The 17,118-nt window shown below is 39.0% G+C and overlaps 2 protein-coding genes across 3 annotated transcripts in view; both read left to right on the forward strand.

Annotated features, from left to right (window-relative positions):
- The window catches only part of rabgap1 (RAB GTPase activating protein 1), a 92,923-nt gene that overhangs the window by 54,029 nt on the left and 21,776 nt on the right, over positions 1-17,118 (forward strand). For both annotated transcript variants that reach the window (XM_079861429.1, XM_079861428.1), the window contains one exon: positions 16,808-16,921. In XM_079861429.1, coding sequence (XP_079717555.1) covers positions 16,808-16,921 — 114 coding nt within the window. The remainder of the gene's footprint in view (positions 1-16,807; positions 16,922-17,118) is intronic.
- Positions 1,381-2,579, forward strand: LOC307152632 (putative G-protein coupled receptor 21). The gene has a single exon (XM_079861443.1). It carries the CDS (start codon positions 1,441-1,443, stop codon positions 2,467-2,469), a length of 1,029 nt encoding a protein of 342 aa, XP_079717569.1. The 5' UTR covers positions 1,381-1,440; the 3' UTR covers positions 2,470-2,579.

Raw genomic sequence — 17,118 nt, forward strand, 5'->3', positions numbered from 1 at the left:
GCATTGATGTTGGCTACATGCCAATCTCTTATGTCACCATCTTTGAACCCAATTTAGGGTTAAATTAGCATGTAGGATGCAACTGACTTAATGCTTCCTAATGTGTATCGAAGAACACTGAAATGTTACGTAAATAGGAGCCACAACACTGCATAAAACGGGTATAATTTCATGTAAGATGGCATGAAATGTTTCAGTTGTTCTAATAAGATATTTATTTGTCTTTGTAAATGTATATATTCTGACCTTCTGCTGTTGTTTTGCTTGAGTCCGCATAGGCGGGAGAAAGAGAGAGTGTGTGGGAGGCGTGTTGCATTGTGATTGGAATAGAAGGAAAAGGTATGACTGAGCAAGTAATATGAGTTTTACAGTAGAAAGAGTGTTGTTTAGGGAGCCTAAAAAATCTGAAGGGAAAGCATTTTTTAAATATAATTTGTAAGAAATTGAGTGGTGGGTACTAGTGGGGTGAAGGAGAAGCTCCTGCTTCGACATCTGCTCAGTGGCTAGAGCCAAGGGTGGGAGGAGTTTGAGTGCTCCTGCTGCAGCGGAGGGAGGGAGGGAGGGAGGGAAGGAGGGAGGGAGGGAGGGAGGGAGGGAGGGAAAGAGCGGAATGCATCAGTGCCACAGAAAAGAGAGAGAGAGACTGCTCTCTGCATCACACCACTCTATCCTTCATTTACATTCCAGACGCTGGCTCCTCTCTGGAGAGCCCCTTCTCCGTTTGAAATGCCAATCACCACTTGCTGTTTCTTCATCCTGGATCACACGTACTTCCTCCTCATTGATGTGAGGGAGCTGGGAGCCCGGCACGTGCTGAAGAGATTCCCCACTCTTCATTCGATTGACGACTGACAACTGAAGTTTCAGAAAATACATCACTCCTTTTTGGGATTTGTAGGAATAAACAATTTGACTACGTTCTTGTGAGGAATCTTCAGTGCTCTTTCGCTGTGCGTGATCCTCCGGACTAAAGACTGTTTGAGAGCGACTGGGACTTCTGTGATCAGAGTGGCAAGGACTCCGCTTCCTCTGCTTTTTTCCTTGTGCGGGTCCTGTGCCGGCAGCTGCCTACCCTGCTCCGGCACAGCTGTGCTTCTCCCTGGAAAGGTGGGGGACTGATAAAAGAAGAGGGTTTATTTGTCCTGTACTGCTGCTGTGGTTTCATCCAGAATTTAAGCTAGACTGACCACCTGCCCCCAACAATAGAAACTGTATGATTCAGTTTGTTTTACTCATTAAGTGACTCTCCCCAGGATACCGTCACTGTGTGTGTGTTGGCGAAAGGACTAGCGACTCATGTTGCTGCTGATATGGAAGGCACCTGGCACGGACACCTCCCCCATGTCTATCAGGGGCAGCCGTACTATGGGCAGCCTTTGCTAAGCTAGGCCCCCAAGGAACTAGCACCCTAATTGTGTGCCCGAGCGCACCCTCAACAAGATGAACACCACTGAGTTGAACAATAGCACAGAACCCTTCTGCCTGCTGGACATTGGCTACTCTCAGATCTTTAACACCTGCCTGCTGGAAGTAGCTGTTATTTTCTTCTTGACAGTGCTCATCATCTCTGGGAACCTTGTGGTTATATTTGTTTTCCACTGTGCCCCGCTACTCAGCCACCATACCACTAGCTCCTTTATACAGACTATGGCATACGCAGACTTCCTGGTTGGGGTCAGCTGTCTTATCCCCTCCTTGTCTCTTCTGCAAAATCTGGAGAGTTTGAACGAGAAAGTCACCTGCATGGTCTTCAGCTACATGGTCTGCGTGTTGAAAAGTGTCTCCATGGCTTCTCTGGCATGCGTTAGTGTTGACCGTTATGTTGCCATCACCCGACCTCTTTCCTACACAGCTCTGGTCACACCCTGCCGTCTTCGCACTTGCATTACCCTTATTTGGCTGTACTCAGCGCTCATCTTTTTGCCCTCTTTTTTTGGTTGGGGTAAGCCGGGATACCACGGTGATGTATTTAAATCATGCTCCTCCTGGGACACCCAGCCCCTTTTTACCGCCTTTATTGTTGCGGCCCTCTATGCACCAGCTGCTTTTACAGTTTGTTTCACTTATGCCCATATCTTTCGGATCTGTCGGCAACACACTCGGCAGATCAGTCAGCGGAGAGCTCGCTTTGGCCCACAGGATCCTGAGCCAGGTGAGCAAGCTTGCACGGACAAACGCTACGCCACCGTACTCTTCCGTATCACCAGTGTGTTCTACCTGCTTTGGCTTCCCTACATCATTTACTTTTTACTGGAGAGCGCAGGGATATACCGCCATGCCATTGCCTCATTCCTGACCACATGGCTGGCCATTAGCAATAGTTTTTGCAACTGTCTCATTTACAGCCTGTCTAACAGCGGCTTCCGCAAAGGCCTCAAGCGCCTCTGCCTGCTTTGTCTGCAACGCACCGACACCAAGAAGCCCCTAGGAGATCCACCAGTGCCTCCGCGCCCTGTGTGCCATGTGTGACGCCATCGTTTGGCAAGATAGTGAGCTTTATGTTGATGGCAAGGGCCTTGACAATTAAGTGGATCCTGAAGATTGGTTTCGGCATCTGTGCACTATCCTAGTTCGCTCCCGGTGTTCTGAATGAGGGTAGATGACAACGGTCCGTTTGCCTTTATGTATAGCTGCAGGATTACCCAGTAGGAAGAAATGTACCTTTGACCTTGGTCATTAGAGATGAAGTGGACAACTATGTGAGAGTGGGCTATTCTCATTGGTGTTTTGAGATATACCATTCTCAGCAGTTTTTGCTCCAACGATAAATTAAGCAATGAGGAAAGGAGATAAATCTGATTCTGTGAGAGAGAATTGTAATTGTAAAGTCTTTAGATTGCATTAAATATTGTCTGTATGCAAAAACAATTTTTATTTATGACAATAATGCAAAGACGGAGTTGCGCTCAGCAAATGTCTTATTGAAAGAAGACAAGCTCATGTCTTTCAGCTAGCTGATCTTTTAGACTTTGTGGTGAATTTACCTGCCTTTGTGGACTTTAAGTTCTGCTCATGTTGTCAGCACAGCGAGTAACCAATAGTCTCTGTTTCAGTTAACTTGCTCACGTCTGTTTAAATGTAGGAAGAAAAGAAGGATCTGCTAGACTGATGTAAAATCTGAAGAATTATAGACTAAATGTTAAAATAATCTGACAGAGACTCTGCAAAGATTAAGAGCATTCCCAAGGGCTGACCTGGTTTCGGACTCATAATCTTAGTTATGTTTTTACTAGTAATATTCAATTCTTGCCTCGTAATTTCCAAGGATGATCTGATCACTACCCTGCTCTCAGTGGAGGAATGTGTTTGCTAGATCTGCAGTGTATCTTGTCTCTGAATCAGTGACAAGTCTTGACCTTCAGCAATCACAATTGGAATTTTTCTAAAGCCCTTTTCCCAAAGAGCAGAATTCTACTCTTGCCCCTAAGCAATGCCACGATTACATGGTCTTCCTATTTTCTGCTTATTTAAAGCCATGAAGGGATTACATAACCACGCCTCCAGTCAGAGGACATCATCCTTTAAAAACGCAGTAATACAACAGCAAACGGATGGCACATTGTACCTGATTCCTTTCTAACCCTTGATCGCACTGGAGATGAACTTCCTTGCTGAAACAAACATTCTACCACCCCAGCATCAACTCCTATTCTATAGGCTAACCATCCCGCAAATCATTCTGAAAGGTCTATTTAACTACTTGGAGTATTTTATCTGATTCATAATTGGATTTCAGTTTGATTTGAATGTCTCCTGGACAGAATGACACTTGGACTTTCTTTCCCTCTGCCCTGCAGTTTCAATCCTCTCTTGCCATGCTTGGTTTGCTTCCACAGGTTACAATGTGTCCAATCGCACAATCGCACTTAAAATATTGCATAATGCAGTTAAGCACAACACAGAATCACATGGCCGTAATAGATGTTAGTTGCTTAATTCTGCATTTGGGCCCTTAAGATGAACAACGCCGCAGTGGTGAAGGTTGCTGACGTGGACAAGAACCAAAAAAGCTTGTTGTGTTCAACTCAAGGTTTATTAGGACACTTGGATGAAATGAAGAAAATCTACTAAAACAGTGATATCTGGATGCAGAGGTCAAAGTTTTAAGTTTCAGTTGGCAAATGCTTCTGGAGAGTCCTGCATGTACACACACACACACACACACACACACACACACACAAGCATAAAAACATTAAACTGCATCTTTCAGCGCTGTACTATTTATCTTTATGACACTCTTGAAAAGCCTAATACACAGATTCTGTACATAATTCATATGTGGAGGTGCCAAGTAAATAGAGGGCATTGAAAATCATGCCCGTTGTAATTTTTTTTTCATGCTGTGACTATGATTATAAATTCACTCATTTGGATGGTACTGTTTAAAATACTTTCTTAAGCGAATAGCTTTGTCCTTATAGCTGACCAAAGTGACAATATTTATTGATGTTCTCTGATGGAATTGTTTTTTTATATGTATATACACATACATACATACATACATACATACATACATACATACATGCATACATACAGGAACCACAAAATGTAATAAGATTGAAAATACTCGTTGAATGGATTGATTATTTGTAGTATGTAAGGCGTTTATTATATCAAATACAGTCTGCATTCCTCTTTGTATTTAATCTAATAGTATTTATGAACTTTACCTTCTCTTAAATTGTTTTAAGAGAAAACATTTTTTCCTTTGGAGGAGAGGGTTATATACTGTGGCATATTCCCAACACATTTTGTATGGAACCATGGGGAAAAAATGCTCAAATTTTATCACCAAAACCAGTAGTTTGACTGTTATAAATTGGATTAAGAAATGGATCTAGTTGTCATGCCACGTCACTTCAGTTAATGACTGAATTGCCTAAAGGTTGAGGTTTTCATAACTGTAATACTGTGACGTGAAGAATTGTCTTATGACTTCAAAAAAGTGTCTCTTTAAGTGTTTAATCAAGCTTTTGATAGGTGACATGTAAAGTCTGAACTGCCATGTCATGGCAGGTTGCTGTGCAATACTTCTACTCACTAGAGAGTGATAGAAAACATATCACACATAAAAGAAAAAGGGCTTTTCATTTTTTTCTAGCTTGTTTGTTCAAATGTAGATCTTGATCTTGTGTCCTCTGGCTGTGTGCTGTTTTTGAACCAGAACAGTTTAGCCATTTACCCATCCATTGCTTTATTGATCGCACATGACCGTGTGTGTGCGCACACGTGCATGGATGTGTATGCGCTTTAAACAGAATAAAGGTTCGTGTCTTATTCCAGGGACTTGTTTTTTAGCATTCGTCTTGATTGCTTTTAGGACTTTTTAATGACCCTGGACCTCTGGACTCACCCAGGAGTGCATCCTCTCTCTTGTCTTAAGAAACAGTCCATGTATTCAACTAAAGGAATCAAATTAAATGAAACGGCCATGCTTGAGAAGCAAAACATTTGCTTGTTTATAAACCATTTGGATTGGTTGAATTTTCAGAAACCATACATTTTTGCTCTCATTTGACTGATTCTGATGTCTTTCTCATTGGTCGCCAGTCAATTCTTTCTATATAAATGAAATCAAAATTGTAGTTGGTTTTTCTGCATAAATTACTGAGAAAATCCAGATCTTGAAGCATGCGTATCTGTTAATTTTCAGATGCTGTAGATATTGTCTTCTAAGGTTGTTTCTACATACCTCTTTGTCTCTGAAGGATATTGTAAGTGGGATTGTATATTGGTTTTATGTACTACATGGAAATGAAATAGAATGGCTTTTTGAGGCACTAATGCTGCCCAATCAGGTGTCAGCATTGCATGTTTTGCTTTGTAGATGATGGTACTTCTGTCATGGGTAAAAGTTGGAGAAATGATTTGAACTTTTGGGACATTTTGATGCCAGAGAGCTTTTTTTTTGTTTGTTTGTTTTTTGTTCTCCTTATGATGCCAAAGTATTCTTTTTTCCTTTCCTGTGGGAAAACTGCTCTGTTCTTGAAATCAAAGTCAAGGGCTAGTGCTCTCAAGGGAGAAAATCTCCCAATATGACTTGCTCTCCGCTGTGCCATATTAGGACGCAGGACCCAACCGGCCCCTGCCATCGCAGAAAATGGAGGGCTGAGCTGGAACAGTGTGTGTTCTCTCCCTGAGGAACACACTTTATCGCACACACACAAACACTCCCCTCCTTTACCTCATCTTGATTGTGATAGGCATCTTTGAGTTTATTCATGTATGTTTTAACAATCCGTTAAATTGCTGAGCCAGGCTCCTTAATGAATTGCTCATGATCTTGCCCTCCTAAGCGGGTCTGATTTTTTATTTGATTAACTGGAGAGAATTGTTTTTCGCCTTTCACCTTAAATCATTCCAAATTGTATTTCATTTCTTATCATGAGTGAACACTTTGCCTAAGAGGATATGAAAGCACTGCAAAGTTTTTGTGATTTAACAGCATTTTGAACTGAAGTTGCTGAAATCTGCTTCTCTGTATTTTCTTCAGCATTTCAACAAATTGTCTGGTGTGTGTAGGGCTGTAGCTGAGGTACTGATGTAGTGTACCACAAATTTTGTAATGATGTCTTGTTTTAGAAAATAATTGTCAATAATATATTTATATTCTGGTATATCTGCACTGAGGAAATAAATGTGATCTTATCCTATCTTATTTGAACGCTTGTCATTGTAAGGAGAAATGTATGGTTGAGTGAGTAGTTTGTGTGTGTATGATGAATTACTTTTTAATGTAAATGTATGTGCTAGTATGCATTTCTGACAGTACATTAATAAACTGTTGGTACATGCTTGCATTAGCACTTGTTCGTCACGTGCACACATCCACAATTTAACGTCAAAAGTACACGTAAGTGTAATGCATTGGAAAACATTTTCTGATGCTTTTAAGCCTTGCCAACTTAAAGATTTGGTTTTCTGTGACATTGGAAAAACAGAATTTTTTTATAAGTGCTGTAAGTTTCTCATGACCTTATTTGATGTTGCATAAAATTGCTGTGTTCACCAAATTGAACAATTATCTAGGTTTTCTTTGCATTTCTAGACAAGGTTTTGTCAAGCTATAAGACCATCCCAATTGCAAAGCATCAATTTAAACCGGTTTAAAACCCAAATCAAAAAGCTTTTTACTCTGCAGTAATATTTGTCTTGCACGTTTCCCAACTAGGAGTGACAAGTTTCCAGCGATAAGTAATTTGTCTGTCTAACCTGTCGCTCGGCACAACGAGCACAGCCTAGTTAATTTTTAATATACAATTATGCGGAGCTGAATTTTGAAGCAGTGAGATTTCACAGTGGACGGACTTCCCAATACAACACCACAGAAAGAGAAACCAAGCGACCAGCAAAATGTCCTGGTTATGACCTGGGCTGTGTGTTATATCTACAATATATTTGCAATAATCTTTTCTGTTAATTATAAGAATTAAGTGGTTTAATTAACAATTTTATGATATTATTATTTAGCCTTTGTTTCATAAAGACCATGTCATTAGTCTAGTTTCACCATCCTTATTTGTCATATACCATGAGTGTAAAGACATGTTTGCTGCTCATTCATTCTACGGATTCATTTAGAAACTAAAATCCAGGAAACAGCCCTGGTTTAACAGAGAAGTACATGCTCTAAGACAGGAGTGTAGAAGGGCAGAAAGAAAATGGAAAAAGGATAAATTGCTAATTTTTACCAACTATTGCAAAATTATTTGTCCAAATTTCAAGTGGTTGCTCTGCAAAGGTCCAAATACTTTAAAAACTTGATTTCTCAAAACTGTCCATAGATTCTGTTCTCCACTGTCAACTCTATACTTAATCCTCCCATTGTGGTTGGTCTTGATCACAGTCAAGCTGTGAGAAACAAAATCGGATGTATTAAATCTTAGATTTTAGCATATCTATCTCAGAAACTCTGGTACTTGCATATGAGTCTGGCTAACTTTCAAAAATGTTATCCTACTTCATACTCAGAGTTGTTGGATATTATCTACATCTTAAGATTGAACACGTCTTTATGCTTTTCCAACTGCTTTGGTCAAGGATGTGTTGGATTCTGTGTTGGATTAGGACATCCAATATTCTCTTTGTTATTAACAGTTCTTTTACAAAAAAAATGTTTTGTTCCATCTTGTTTTAAACATGCTGTGGTTCATCCGTTGCATAAAAAAGCACATTTTGATCCATCTGATTTTAACTACAGACCCATTTAAAACTGCCTTTTTTATCGAAAGTGTTGGAGAAGGCTGTTTAGATTTTATTTTTTTTTGATGATGATTTGGTGTTCAAGAAACATTTCTAGTCATTTCTAGTTGTGCTGCTTAATATTTTTGTGGAAACCCTGATACAAATAAATTTGTTCAATAAGCTTTCTTTTCATCAAAGAATCTTGAACAAAAAAAAGTATCATGGTTTTAAAACAACTGTTTTCAACATTAATAATAATAATAATAATAATAATAAGCATTATTAATATTTGAGCACCAATAATTGATAATAATTGAGTAGCAGATCAGCAGATTAAAATGATTTCTGTAGGATCATGTGACACTGAATACTGGGGTAATGATGCTGAAAATTCAGCTTTGCTTTAGGAATAAATTCCAGTAAATTAATTAATTAAAATATTACTGTTTTTATTGTATTTTTGAACAAATAAATGCAGACTTGGTGAGGATAAGAGACGACTTTATTTATTTAAAATATAAAAAATATCCTAATTTAAAATTGACTGCTAGTGTATTTCTGTGCATTATTTAATTGATGCATTTAAATGAAAAAAAATATCCATTTTCTGTCTTTGTGTTTATTTACTGAAAAGTGTGGAAAACATTACTTAATTATTTTAATAAGATTCTTAGTGTTTTACTTCTTGCATTCAGCATTTTAAATCTGCGTGACTACAGTGGCTGTTTGGTTAAAGTGATGGTTACTCAGATTAAAAGCACTCTTAAGTCGGCGCCAATAGCCTCGTGGGCAGCGCCGACATATAGCGCGGTTGTGCTTCAGGCGACCCGAGTTCGAGTCCCGGCTCGTGGACCTTTCCCGACTTTTCTCTCTCTCCCACTTCGCTTCCTGTCTGCTTCCTGTCCTATCATAGAAAAGGCAAAAATAAATCTAAAAAAAAACAAAAAACCTTTTAAGTAATTTCAAAGTAAATACATACGTGTATCAAACATCATCAGACGGAAAATGTGTTCAGTGTAACACTGTGTCCTGACTTAGTTTCCACAAAGACTGTTTACATAATACAGTGTACAATTGTACAATCTCATTAAACCTTTCTTTAGTCCCTAATGTATTCTAACTGACCCCGGTGATCGCTGACTCTCCCAGACATGTGCCCAGTGGGTGAGATGTTGAAAGGAAAAGGATGTGGACCCTCCCTGCCTCCGTCTGTGAGGGAGTGGACTGCAGTCAACCCACCAGCTCACCCAGCCTCAGTCTCTTACTCGCTTTCATCAAGCTCACTACACTTTTTATAATCAGCCTCCCCCCAAGAAAAACAAAATGCCATTTTCGCTCATTGTTGCCGATCAGAATAAACGACCGTAAACAATGGTCAGGAAAAAAAAGTACAGTACTTCCTGCGGAAGCAACCTTCCTTCACCACACACACACACACACATAATCTCACCATCACAGTCAAAACCCAACACAAATTGCGCTCCGCACTCACGCGAAAGGTTCTCAGATGTCTTATGTCACCATGGTTTTCTTAGCACTTTTCAGGGTTCAAAATGACTTTCCCCAATGCCGTCAGAACATAAATATGGCTCCTCAGGTACTGTGTCTTCCCAGCAAACCCTGAACAACTCATGGAGTAGCTAGACGGAGGCTGAGAACGAGAGTTCAGATACCTTGTGAGAAAAAAAAAAAAAAGATTTACCATCATCCATTAAGTCTTTGTTTATTATTCACCTTTTCCTGCCATTATTTGCATTCTTTCTTTTCTTTAACTCCTCTTGGAAGGAAGAAATTTGTACCTCTTAAGACCTCTTAGTGCTTGGGTTCTGCTCAGAATATCCTCGTATCATTTGTTTATTCATTTATTCATTCTTCTTTCATAAGAATTGCAATATTAATTGCATTAATAATATAATCAATAAGAAGAATCGATTTTTAATAAAATCGTGACCTCAATAATCAATTTGAAGGGAATTGTGAGGTACCAAAAGATTCCCACCCCTACAGGAAATTATATTATTGACCCTGGATGTGTCTCTTGAAACTTCAGATTATTTGACATTTTTATAACAAAGCAAGTTTAGTGAGGCTGTAAAATGTCATGTGGTACGTCCTGCAAAAAATGTAATTACTTGATATTTATAAATTCATAATTGATGATATCCGTAAAAAAAACAAAACAAAAACTTTACCTTAAAATATATTTTTTAATTATTATTTTAATTATTTTTAAAAAATGATTTCTTGATAGTTGTACCACTTTTTGTGTGTGTGTGTGTGTGTGTGTGTGAAAATTATATCAAACCATTTGAAATTACACTCATTGGCATATGCATTTTAAAGTAGATTTTCTTTTTTCTTTTTTGACCTTCTAATGTTGTTTTGTACCCTTTCAGGTAGTGACGGGCACCTACATCATTTATCAGACATTAGTTTGTGACTTTTTGGCATTAAGTCCATCAGTCCAGATCTGCTTTCCATCCATTTTCTCATCCCAATAGTTGATTTCTCTAATCTGAGACTAAACCACTAAACTTCTGAACCCATTCTGATCTTCCTCAGAGACATGCTTTAGATCAGGTGAGGTCCGGTCAGACTGGTCTGACTGTGCTCTGATCTCGGACTGAGCTATTTTTAGCTTCTTCTAGTCCACCGGATTCACCATAACCCTGTACTAGTTTCTTCTTAGACCCTTTTCCATTCTCATCTTACTAGCTTGTTTGAGCAGTGGGTCAGTTTGCCTCTGCCTGAGTTTGCGTAGCAGCTGAGCTACTGGCTGCGGATGCATTATTTAGTGGCTCCTCTCTTCCACATAAACATAGCATCAATTATAGAAAGAGAGGGCAATTAATCTTTGAAAAGGGGGTATGCTTACTAAGGCAGGAATCCGCTGTTAGCACAAGTGTGTGGGCGCTTCCAAGCGAATTGCACGCGTACACACCAGTCTGTTTTGGGTTCGGAAGAAGAAATATAAATAAAAAATATTTCCCTGAAGATTATTTCCTGGCCTTTAGTTTTAGTACCTTTGTTAGCAGGTGGCAATTGACTTGTATTACATGTGGGATGGTGTGAATTAGGTAGGTAGGAGGCCCAAACCTACAACGCATATGGCGACTTTTCTGTGAGAGTCTGGAAAAATACTGACAGAAGCAGTGGATCAAGGCGATGACAACAGTTTTGCTTTCACCACCTTGTTCCATTCCTTCTGTCACCATTTTTTTCAGTGTGATGGAAGAAAGGCAGTGCGTGACGACCGATATTAATCATGCATTTTGGAGAAGATTGTAGTCTTGTGCTGGAGAGCAGATGAATAAAACATGGTGTCCTTAATTCAGGCTGAACCCCACCGTCCATACGTGCTCAACCAAAGAGAGCTGGGAAAACTGGAGGAGAACAGTGCTAAGTGTAACTATTTTGTGTACCTAGTGTAAAATAGATTTATCAAAGAAAAGGGGTGAAAATAGTAAAAGTCCAATAAAAATACACACTTGTGCCAAAATGTATGATCATTGATCAAAATGATCATAAAAACAAAACTGAAAAAGACAAAAATGTCCGTAAAGACGCACAAGAGTGTTGAACTTTCTTCTCTTGCGTCCTGTTCTTCTGCATGCACCCTCTCTTTTTTTTTTTTTTTAGGAAGGAACGCAATAACACTGGAGGAGACTCCCCATTTCTACCAGGATGAACGCTTTATCTGGTGTTCATGTAGTCAGACATTCAAACTGTGATCGTGGTTATTGCATTTTATAGTAAAATAAATATTATAAAATGGATAGTTCCAGTCCAGTTGATTCTGATTGGTTGAGCCGCGTTGTGATTCTTTGTTGCTACATGTGTTGCTTAGCAACCTCTTTGGGACTACATTGCTTGGCGGAGGAATAAATGTGTTATGACGTTATATTTTTTGTTGCTGGTGTTTATTTTATGAATAAAATAAATATTAAAATGAATGTTTTTATGGAGTAACCGTTTTATAAAAGCAATAAGCCCCTTGAAGCCGTGTTTTACAGTGGATTTAGAACAGCTAAGGGGAACTCCGCTCCGCGTCGTGCCTAACAACGCCCCGTAGCTGTTCTAAATCCACTGTAAAACACTTATTGCTTAAGTAATCTGCAGAACCATGAGAGTAGAGATTTCTGTAGTCGTAGATTTTGCCCATGCTCAGGCAAGTGTGTATGTGTGTTAGACATGCAGTAATGAGTCATTACTCTACTTCTCTCGCATCTCTGATATTAATGAGCACATTTAATAATCATTTTAATTCTGATAGATAGTTAGTATGATTCTATCATGTGACTTCCCTCCTCACGTAAAGGGTCTTTAACATTGCCCAAGGCGGTTACAAGTCAAATGAGGACTTGCATGGAAATAGCAGGGTTATAGCAATCCGACATGAGCATTATGGGGTGACACTATGAGCACATTAAGGAAGTAGGACTTCACTCTTCCCGGAACTGATGTTGGAATGTAGTGCACTGTCTTTGCTGTACTGTGCTAGTAACTTTTTGGGACAGCCATGGGCATGATGTAATATTTTGCATTATTGTCTTTTAAAATGCAGTTTTCCCTCAAGCTTCCGTAACTCCCGTCAGGTGTGTGTTTGAAAGAGAGAGCACCTATACATAATGTTGTATAATCTAGATTGAGTTTTGTGACACACATTGCTAAACTGTTAAATGGAAATAAACATAACACAACACAGCCTTTGTTTATGACACTTACTCTTAGATTTGGGAGCAAAATTTAACATCCAAAGTGATTTAATTCAGCATATGTGTGCCAACACGAGCAGGCTTTGATCTAGCGGGTATAATAATAGATGGATGGGAAAACTAAAGTGCGACAGAAATAGGAATGGTTGTCCATTAACAGTCTGCGGCCCCAGGCGCTCATGGTTTGTTTATTATGATAGTGATCTAGTTGAATGCGATCTAGTTTTTTGCAACAATCTATCTAGACTGAATTGTTGTTGTTCTGAAAACTTTACATGGTGAGGAGATTATATGACTATAAATGTTAGCAGTTCCTGATTTCTGACCAGTAGGTGTAGAAACATGCTTATTGCCTGCATAATGGCCAAGTTACAGCATGGGCTGACCGTCAAAACGAACCAACCAAACTTTGGTTACACCTACATACGTGAAGCTTAATAAAATTTGAACATTTGCTCTCTTCTGTTATTCATCTTCCTTTTCGGCAACATTTCAGATAATTCAAATCCACAGGAAATTGCAGTATAATCCTAAATTAATTGGATAAATTGAAATTGGTACACAGTGAACTCCAGTGGAGTGATGTTTCTCTGGTCAGGTAAAGTAACATCTCCTCCCGAGTTGGAGTCTCCATGTCTCTATATGTGACCCATGCACAGGCTATTTTGAGCTACAGGCAAAACGAGTGAAAAATTAAAATTTTGATCGATTTTGATGTTTTTACAAAAACATTAAGCCCTCGTCTAGCTTTCCCAGTGCTCCAAATAGCGATTAACCATCTGAAAGTATCTTTATTTGTGTTTTCTGAGAGGAGTACCGTTCCTTTGTCCATGAAAAATGCCGTTTTCTCTGCTCGCTTCTCGACTGGCGCTTCCCCTCAGCACAAGTTTGGCATCGGTTTAAAGTGCAGTATTCCAACTTTGGGAATATTCCTGGCGAATTCTCGATGGCCAATGATATGTGATTTTCAAAATCATGCTGATGTAAACAAAACGATCTTACTCGCGCGGATTGACAGAACCGAAACGTGCGCGCAAAGACGCCTCTCACATCCTCAATCTCAAATTTGTCAAGTCTTGGTTTGAACATGTGGAAGTATGAGAGATGCAGAAATGTCATCATTTTTTAGCTGACTTCCCCTGTAAATTTATGCTGGTTCACTAGATAGACTAGCAATCAATCTGTCTTTAACCAGCCCTGAGTTTCCATTGTGGTCTCTTCAGTTATTAAGAACTGTGATCAGTATCTCTGAGGCTCAAAGAAGCCTATATTTAGGTAGAGCAGCGCAGCAATATGATTTAGCTGGAAATTGTACCGTCACATGCTTTTTTAGGGAGCATAATGTAATAGTTGAACTGCTGAGATCTGTACTTTGACTGAAGACATCTGAGTTGTGCATGGGGATCTTGCAAACTGAGAAATCTCTAGGATCTTTGCTAGATGGCCTCCAGTGTTTGGCTAACGTACATGTGACCATATCTCATATCTTACAACCTCTGACACTCGAACACACACATAGGCTGAGCTTCTGGGATATTCAACATACTCTGTGTCTGTGATGCTGAAGGACACGCTCTTGAGCACACACAGATAAATTTCCACCTCGATTTGTCCACATTGCTCTTTGGGAATAAGAACACCCTGTTCCAGTCGACAGGTCTTGAGGCACTACATTCTTAAACCTGAGGTTTCAAAACCTCTTTGCAGTGATGCCAAAGAACTAGAGATCGACCGATATTGATTTTTTTTTTTCCCGATCAATCAGAAAAATAAACAAAACAGCAAATACATCATTTGGCATGTTATCAGAATTATTAATGTTTTTGTCGGTCTCTAGATTATGATATACCTGCTGTTTTTATCTATGCGTTTACACAGAACGTCTCTTGCGAAGATAATTATTTTTTTTACAGAGCTGTAATTATTTGGATGTTTATTAGCTAAATAAATGTAATATAGTAGACGTTTTAAACAAGTGGATTAGGGCTGCACGATTTGGGCAAAATGTCATATTGCGATAATTGAGGTCAATATTGCGATTGCGATATGCAATATATTAAACAAATGGTTTCTTGAGTCAACTTGCTTGGTTCTCAAGGAAAATAAATGCACACACAGATGAGTGATAATCTGCCTAAAGAAAAAAGTTCTTTAGTCAAGAGCAGTGAGTGTTTTTCTCTGTTCCCTTTGTTCTTTGATTAACTTTAACGACAGATATAATTAGTGTCTACTGTGTACTGTCCCTTTAAGACCAGCCGCTGCTGACAGAGAAGTGGATCTCACACGCGCCTCATTCTCTCACGAGCCACAACTCTTCACGTTCATCATAAGACTGCTCTTATGTTATGAAGATACTCGACAAAAAGACATTTTGGCATAATTGTGTGTTATTGTTCATTCAAGCTCGAAAGAGAACTGTATTCTGGGCTGTTTTGTGCGCACGCACGATATTAGCGCGAGTCTTTCTGTGTGTCAGTCAGGACATTCACAGGCAGCGAGCTCTTTTTTGTCTTATCGCGCATGAATGGTTTAAAAGCATTTGCATGAATAAGAGCGGGATCATGTAACACTAGCCAAAGGATGCCAAAAATTAACAGATGCTGCGTTAATTGTGTTAACAGCGCTAATTTGTTTATTTTATATAAAATCGCAGCATTTTGCATCATATAATCGCGTAGGCTTGACATCGCGATTGCGATTGCGATATGATTAATCGTGCAGCACTAAAGTGGATCATGTTGAAAGTTGCATACTGTACGGTGGCCTTGATGGAGCATTTTCTGAGCATCAACCCAGAGTGAACCGCACTATGAACACCATTTTACTAGACTAATGGTGAGCACAAACAACAGAGAGAACATTAATTCAGCACTTTTATTTCCAACATGCACTCATTCATGGCTGTTTTATTTAAATCATGTAAAGTGACGTCTTTATTGGGACATGACGTCTCTATTTTTTAGAGCCAAGTTTAAACTACATAAGCTTTTATGTAACATTTCTTATTTGTGCATATCTCATTTGTGCATTAATAGCTGTTATATTAAATTATGTTTATTAATTAAGGGATGCAAGTTATTTTACCTTTGAACACCATTGTTGACTCATCTCCCCTCAGATGCAGTGCTTTCATGGCGGTCTTGTGTGCAATTCTTAAAACGGCCACAAGATGGTGACGTTTATCGGTGAATCCGATATTACAAAACCGATACCTGATTGTGGGAAAATGCTTAAATATCGGGAAAACGATATATCGGTCAATCTCTACATAGAACTAATTCTTAAAACGGCCACAAGATGGCGGATTATAATATCGGATTATAGATATTTCTAAACCTATACCAGATTATGTGAAAATGCTTAAATATTGGGGTAAAATATCGGAGAAACAATATATTGATCGATCTCTACATAGAAGTATTTTTTTGAGTTCCCCAAAGAACCTTTTGGTGAACTGTTGTTAAAAAACTTTTTTTTTTTTTTTTTTCATAGTGTGAAAAACATTTTAACAAGAACTTTTTTCCACTATAATTAACCTTTTGTTGAATGAAAAAGTTCAATGGATGTTAAAGGCTCTTCGTGGAACCATCGATGCCAATATAATTATTTTTTTGTATTTAAATGTGTAATGTGTGTTCTGTCCATGCCCTATGCATTGCCCCCTAGTGGATAGGAGTGAAAAGTGAATGGAGGCCAGCCTGGCTCAACCATTGTCAAGAGTTTGGGATGGGATGATCTGTTTATTCAAACAAAGACAGATTGAGGGAGTCATTATTTTTACACTTGCGTTTTGTTATGATAGACAGTGGCACAGAAATCACACACTTTGTCTTTAAATTGTATTTTATTGGATATTAGTGATGCCTTATGATAACATTTCTCTGAATCTCTCGCTTGTCTTTTACTAGGAATCTCCACAGGACAGTGCCATCACTCGGGACATTAACCGTACGTTTCCTGCACACGACTACTTCAAAGACACCGGCGGTGATGGGCAGGACTCTCTCTATAAGATCTGTAAGGTGAGCCGGTGACCTGTCTGCCATTTGCTTTCAATTTGTCTGCTCTGCTCAGATTCTGCACTTTTGTTCTGCTCCTGTTCATTTATCCTCTCCAGCTCTGCAAAATCAATTTCCTACCATTAAGAAAAGTTAAATTAAGTTTGTTTCAGTTTCTTTATAACCTTTCATTTTTATAACTTTTTTAGGCTCATAGGAAA

This window comes from Squalius cephalus (assembly GCF_949319135.1).
Source record: "Squalius cephalus genome assembly, chromosome: 24".
Taxonomy (NCBI): domain Eukaryota; kingdom Metazoa; phylum Chordata; class Actinopteri; order Cypriniformes; family Leuciscidae; genus Squalius; species Squalius cephalus.